This window comes from Balaenoptera ricei, chromosome 3 (assembly GCF_028023285.1).
Source record: "Balaenoptera ricei isolate mBalRic1 chromosome 3, mBalRic1.hap2, whole genome shotgun sequence".
In the NCBI taxonomy this organism is placed as follows: Eukaryota; Metazoa; Chordata; class Mammalia; order Artiodactyla; family Balaenopteridae; genus Balaenoptera; species Balaenoptera ricei.
Window position 1 is genome coordinate 176,142,515 of NC_082641.1, and position 7,229 is coordinate 176,149,743.

Sequence of the window (7,229 nt, forward strand, 5' to 3'; positions counted from 1 at the left end):
AGGCATGGTCCTATCTCAGGACCTTGGCACAGACAGTTCTCTTTGCCTAAGGAGGGCTCTTCCCCCAGCACATGCATAGCTCCCTCAAGTCTCTGCTCAAATGTTACCTTCTCAACAAGGACCTACCTGACCTCTCGATTTCAATTTTTATAACTCACCCAAAACTACCTCTCCCAAGCCCCCTACCTCTTTGTTCTCCATGACACTTATCACCAGTGATCCTACTATACGTTTTTCTTGTTTATTTTTTTATCTGCCTCCCTCACTAGGCTGCCAGCACCACAGAGGCAGGAACCATATCTGTTTTGTTCATTGCTCTTTCCCCAGTGCCTGGAACATGGTATATGATCAATAAATGTTTTCTAAATGAGTGAAGGAATTTTTTAAATGAGTGAATGAACAGTTATTATGACTGAGCCATAAGTTTAGCCCCAAGCCCCCCGGTGGCCAAAACAAAAATGGAAACAGGATTAGTTATATTCCCTATGAGGATGAAACAATCCAGTTCCCAGGGAAAGGCACATGCCAAGCCATTTATGTACTTCTCAATTAATCTTCCCAAGACGTCCCTGCAGGATGAGCACGTTCGGAATCCCCATTTACAGATTACAGCTGGTCCTGCCCAGCTCCCAAATCCATCTGCTAACCACTAAGCCAGCTTTTCCCAAACTGGTCTGATTATAAGTATCACCTAGGTGCTAGTAAAAAAGATTCCAAGGCCTGTCTCCTGGAAAGTTTGAATTCAAAAGGTCTGTAATTAAACAAGCACCTGTGGGTGATTCTTCTGATCAAAGAAGTTTGAGTAATGTCACTTCATGCTACAAGGTGAGAGAGAGAGATACACACAAAGAGATGGGCTAAGCAAAACTCTAAAACAGTTATGAGAACATTTAAGAGATTATCTTTATGACCTTGAGGCATGGAAGGATTCTTAAGAAAAAAATGTACAAACCATAATACAAAAGATGGATACATTTGGCAACATCTGATTTAAAAACTGTCATTCAACAAAACACACCAGAAATAAAGTGAAAAGACAAGTCAGGTGAGAATGCTGAGATGTTCATATGTGACACAGAATGTATATCTGGAATATATAAAGAGCTCTGAGAAATCAACAAGAAAAACGTAAATATCCCAGCAGAACAGGCAATTCATAGAAGAGGAAACCCAAGTGGCCAACAGATTTTGGCAAAAATGTTCAACAGAGAAATGCAGGTTAAATTCATTTTACACTCACCAGATTGGCAAAAATCAAACCGTCCATAAAAACCATGTGTTGGCAGAACACGAACCTCCTTTACATGCAAGAAATTGTAGGTTGGTAATACCACTCGGTGGAACACTTTGGCAATATCCAGGTTGAAGGCAAACACTCCGAGTATCTGCAATTTCCCTCCTGGGTGTACACCAACAGCAAACTATGGCCCATGGGCCAAATCTGGCTATACCTGTTTTGAGAAATAAAGTTTTATTGGAACACAGCTATGCCCACTTATTTACCTATTGTCTACGGCTGCTTTCATGCTACAATGAAAAGAGGGAGTAGCTGCAACAGTGGCCATCCTACAAAGTCAAAAATATTAAATCTGTGGCCCCTCTGTACAGGAAGAGTTTGCCAACCCCTACTCTGGATCCATGCTTCTCAAACTTCAGTGTGCATGTGGATCTTCTGGGCATCTTATTAAAATGCAGGTTCTGATTTACCTATTCTGGGAGGGGCCTAAGAGTCTGCATTTTAACAAGCTCCCAGGTGATGCTGATGCTGCTAGGCCATGGATCACGACATGAGTGTCAAGGATCCAGGTAGCACAGGGTTCAGCCAGGATGCGTCTGTGAATCTTTGCAGACACAACAGAGAAACATGGCCTCATCAGCATCTTCAACTCATTTCATCTCTGCCCCCAGCAATTACCAACTCGGTTAGGGCAGAAACTTTCATTCATTCAACGTCTGTTGCAATCTCAACGTGAGCCAGACACACCCGAAGTAGGAAGGGAATTTCATGCATTGATAGCCAAAGAAATCTCCCCAGCCTTCAAGGATGGGTGGAAGAGGAAACATAACATGTGATTGCACAGTGTCCTAAAATCCAGGCCCCGAGTCAATCATGGTGTGACAGACATGACACAAGGGACCCATGGGTGGAACGTGGCACTGGATAGTTCTTATAGCAGCAGCTCCCAGACAGCCACACAGAAGGTTGCCAGATGCCCACTGGCTCTCAGAGGGCAGAGGACACACCTGTGGTCCCAGAGCCCAGCACAGGAGGAGGGTAATCAACATGTCTTGGGTGAACATTCTAGACATTTGTGCAAGTTTCCACTTGCAAATTCCTCAGTGTGGAGTACTTTTTCCCTCATCCAGTTCCTGTTTGACACACAGTAGGAGCTCCAAAAAATATTTGTTGAAAAAATATATGTATGTGATGAGTGCAGAAATGATTCATATTCAGTTCCAAGAGCAATCATATATAAACAGCATTGACAAAAAAATAATAAGAGCCAGGCCAGAGTGAAGGGAAACAATTTTGAAGAATGAGAGGACATTTCCCCTGAAGACAGCACTACTCTGGGGCTGGGAGCATGAGTGCTTTCTAAAAAGGAAAAGGAGAGAGGAGTTAATATTTGTCAAGCACTTGTGTATGAAATGCTATGCACACAGTAAATGAGATTTAATCTTCTCAAACCATCTGAGGTACGTGTGGTGGTCTCTAATTTGGAGAAGAGGAACAGGAGGCTCCACCAGCCACCTCCAGGTAGAGGGTGGGGGGTCTGAGTGGCTCCCCCTTGGTAAGAATAGGATCAGAGGTAGAAGTTTGCAAGAAGTGGGTTCTGGCTCTAGAGAAGGAATTGTGATGGGGTTTTGGGGGAAGTGAGTTCTCCATCCTTAGAAGAATTCAAGTAGAGACTGGATGACCACCCATCACTAGATTCTTGGAGCCCCTCCTGATGCCAAAATTCTGTGATCTGTTTTAGGCAGATCCTTCTCCAGGCTTTTCCAACTGGAGCAGGAAGGTTAAAAGGGGCCTGAGTCACTCAAGAGCAGCCAGCCCCCACCCTCCTGAGTCCATGGCGTGTGAGTAAGCTGGGCCGAGACACTTTAGACACACCTGGTGGGTGGAATCACCAAGAGGAAGCACTAAGCTACCCACATCTCCCAGCAGCAGGATGCTATGCCCCCACTTCGTCCTTCCCTCTCCTTGTTAGCATTTTTTAATATTTCCAGGGCCAGGGCTGCATTAAAAGCCTCTATGCAGGATCAGCCACAACTGTGTGGCATCTTTTTTTTGGGGAGGGGGGTCTTAGTTGCGGCACGCGGGATCTTCATTGAGGCACTCGGGATCTTTCATTGCGGTGCGCAGGCTTCTCTCTAGCTGCGGTGCAAGGGCTTCTCTCTAGTGGTGGTGTGCGGGTTTTTCTCTCTGTAGTTGTGGCACGCAGGCTCCAGAGCACATGTGCTCTGTAGTTTTGCAGCACGCGGGATCTCTAGTTGAGGTGGGCGGGCTCAGTAGTTGTGGCGCCTGGGCTTGGTTACCCCGCAGCATGTGGGATCTTAGTTCCCCGACCAAGGATCGAACCTGCGTCCCCTGCATTGGAAGGTGCATTCTTTACCACTGGACCACCGGGGAAGTCCCTCTGTGGCATCTTTGTGTTGAGAACTGGCTCCTCTGCACCCCCGGTCTACCCCCTCCCATCTGTGGGTGCTGGCTGAGGAGGGACAGGCCAGAGTTGCCTCCTCCAGGCAGCCCTCCTTCCTGCCTCCCAAGGACATTCTTGGGAGATGTAAGTCTCCAATCCCAGCCCAAAGGTGGGAGAGAAGGCAGGGCATTGGGCGCCCCCCCACCCTCGCTCAGGGGCGCAGCTGAGCTGGCAGCGCAGGTCCTCAGAAGGGCAGGTGCCCACCAAGGCCCCCATGGCTGATTGCTGCAGCTGTGACAAGCAGGATGGCAGGCCTGGCTGGGTCCTTGTTCTCTGCTCCCGCTGGAGGGCTGAGAATGGGTGAGGGACCAGAACAAGGGGTGAACAGGCAGAGGAGGGCCAGGCCGTGATGTGTAGGGTGCCCTGTGCTGCGACTGTGATAAACCTGGGCTGGCTGAGAACTAGCCCAGCCTCTGAACCTCGTAAGGGCAGCAGGGGGTAGGGTGCACCCGTGGCCCAATGACTTGGCTGACCAAGGACATCCAGTGCTCAGCGATTGCACCAGCCCAGAGGCATACCCCATCCCCAGCTCTCCCCACAATTGGAGCTGGGATCTTTTTTTAACCAGAATCTAACAAATGCTCTGAAATGATTTAAAAAAAAAAAAAAAAAAAAGGGTTCTGAGTGAGGACTGATGAGGGAGGGGGTTTTGGTGAGCTCTGGGGGCTCCAGGGTACCTGGAGAGTGGTCTTTTCTCCCATCCAGCTGGGACTGTGTATGCTGGGGCTGAGAGGTCTTCAGGGACACAAGCAGCTGGGGACAGAGAGAAAACTGACCCCCCTTCAGATATTTCTGGCCTGTTCCAGTGGCTCAAGGCCCTGATCCAACACACAGAGAAAGCCATCTGAACTGGATAAGTCTGATCCCCAAACTGGGTGGTAAGCAAGCACCCCAAGGGGACCCTAAGAAATGAGGGGTCAGGGCTTCCCTGGTGGCGCAGTGGTTGAGAGTCTGCCTGCCAATGCAGGGGACACGGGTTCGAGCCCTGGTCTGGGAAGATCCCACATGCCGCGGAGCGACTAGGCCCGTGAGCCACAATTACTGAGGCTGCGCGTCTGGAGCCTGTGCTCCGCAACAAGAGAGGCCACGATAATGAGAGGCCCGCGCACCGCGATGAAGAGTGGCCCCCACTTGCCGCAACTAGAGAAAGCCCTCGCACAGGAACGAAGACCCAACACAGCCATAAATAAATAAATAAATAAACCCAAAGTTTTAAAAAAAAGAAAAAAAAGAAAAAGAAATGAGGGGTCAGACATCTTGAGATGGTACCTCCTCCTTCAGAATGGCCCTCAGTATGTCTGTTCCCAGCCCCCACCATCCCCCCTAGAACAGGAACCCCAAAGCCAGGAAGGTGTCCTCATGCTTGTTACTAAGTTGGGCACTATGAATTGTAAATAAATGAGTGAGAGAATGAATGAATGAATGAATGACCAAATGAGCACATGAATGAGTGATTAAATGAATAAAAGAATCGACAAATGGATAGACTTATGGGTAGACAGATAAATGGATGAATGGATAGGTGTATAGATTCATAGCAAAGTGGTGGGGAGGATGGATCGATAGACCGAAGGAAGGAAGGAACGAATGAACGAATGAACAAATGAACAAAGGAACGAAGGAAGGAAGGAAGGAAGGGAGAATGGTTGTGTGAGTTGATGTGGTTAGATGGCTGAGTGGTTAGATGGATGAATAGATAGATGGAAGGAAGGATGGGTGGATGGAAGGATGGGTGGATGGATAGATGGATGGATGGAAGGAAGGATGGATGGATGGGTGGATGGGTGGATGGATGGATGGATAAATTAGTAGATGGGTGGGTGGATGGATGGATGAATGGAAGAAGGAAGAAAAAGTGACTACCCAAAACAAATATTTTAGGCAGGATAGGAGCCATGGTATGATCCAAGGTACCCCAGCCTCTCCTCTTAAAGGTCTGGTCTGGACACTAAGAAGTGGACCCTCCCCCCAGCCAGGGCACCCCCTGCCTCCCACAGGCTTTTCCCAGTCTTGGGAGCTGGGTCAAGGCCAAGCCACTCATACCCCCAGACAAACCCACGATCAGTCCCCACTGCACCCTTGCAGGCCTGGCCTTGCCCAGGAGAAGCTTTCAGATGGGGGCCCAGCCACACCCCCAGCCCCGAGGTACGCTGCCTGAGGCTCGGGACTTGATACGCAATTTGTGGGGCAGGGAGGGCTGAGCCAGATCCTCTGGATCATTCCCAGGGACCTGGCAGGCCACCCCAGGAGGCAACCCCATGGGATCAGCACTGGGTGTCAGCAACACATCTGAGCACCCCGAGGCCCGGCAACCAGTGGGTATGGGTGACCACAGCCCCCAGCAGGGCCTGAGCTCTGGTCTGGGCCCCTCGTGTCTATCCAGGGGGTGACAGCTGAAGAAGGCGGCTGGAAGAGCGCTCTGCAAGGCCATGTCCATTCTCTTGGGGGTAGGGGGTGCAGGGTCCTGGGGGGACCTGGGGGAAGTGGCCAGGCCAGTCCACCTGGGAGCCGCCAGGTAGCCCCAGCATCTTGGAACCCCAGCGTCCAAGGAACACGGTCTCAAGAGGCAGCCATGGGAGCCGGGTAGAGAGGGGAGCTGTTCAGCCCCAGGGTGGGGGCCTCCAGCCCAGGGGCCCTCCCACAGCAGAGTGGGCAGGGTCCAGGTACCACCAATGGGGGGCAGGAGGCCAAAGCGGTGCTTGAGAGCCCGTAGCTCAGCCCTGAGCAGAGCGTTCTCCTCGAGCAAGGCGTCCAGCCTGCCCTCGAGGGCCGCGTCCTGGAGACGTCGCTTCTCCCGGGATCTCTTGGCCGCTTCGTTGTTCTTCCTCCGCTTCTCCCAGTAAACCGTATCCTTCTTCTCTTCTGGCATGAACTCCCGCTGCCGACGCACGGCCGTACCCCGGCCCCTCGGTCCCCTCAGGGCTTTGCCACAACCCCGGGGTACATCTAGCGGGACCAAGAGACCCACATCCATGGCTGCCTGGGGACCCTGGGGAGGAGAAAAAAGTTCTTGGACTGGAGGCAGGAGGCTGACCTGGGTGACTCCTCCCTCTAATTTATCCTGTGTCTCCACCGTCCCCAGGGGGAGGGGCGCGGGTGGAGTGGGAATTGGGCTGGAGACCAGGGTGGAAGCAGAAAGGGGTGTAGCAGGGAGAGTGAGGGCCTGGTGGGATGGTTTAGTGCCTGGTGGAGAAGTGGGTGAGGCTGCAGAGAGAGGTTGGTTGACTGGGATAATGCTTAAAAGCAGACCACAGTCGTCATGGAGAGCTGCTCGGGTACCATATCCTCAGGAGGATGCAAGCTCCTTTCCAGGAGTTCTTACCACTGAGAAGGTCAGCAGACAAGCCAAGGGCTCAGTTCAATCTGAGCTCCAGGGTAAGATTCTTGGAGACCCAGAGAGACATAGGAGGAAAGCTGAACCTAGAAAAAGAGAATGTGTGCCCATGGAGTTAAATTGAGCCAAGGTGGGGTCAGAAGATAAGCTACTACTCATCTGAAAAAAGCCAAGGTTGTACACCAAGATGTCCT

General features: G+C 50.9%; 1 protein-coding gene across 1 annotated transcript; it reads right to left on the reverse strand.

Annotated features, from left to right (window-relative positions):
* Nucleotides 1–5,811: 5,811 nt before the first annotated feature.
* NFILZ (NFIL3 like basic leucine zipper) lies at nucleotides 5,812–6,675 on the reverse strand. Its single transcript, XM_059919172.1, has one exon. The coding sequence runs from the start codon at nucleotides 6,673–6,675 to the stop codon at nucleotides 5,812–5,814; it is 864 nt and encodes a 287-aa protein (XP_059775155.1).
* Nucleotides 6,676–7,229: the final 554 nt, after the last annotated feature.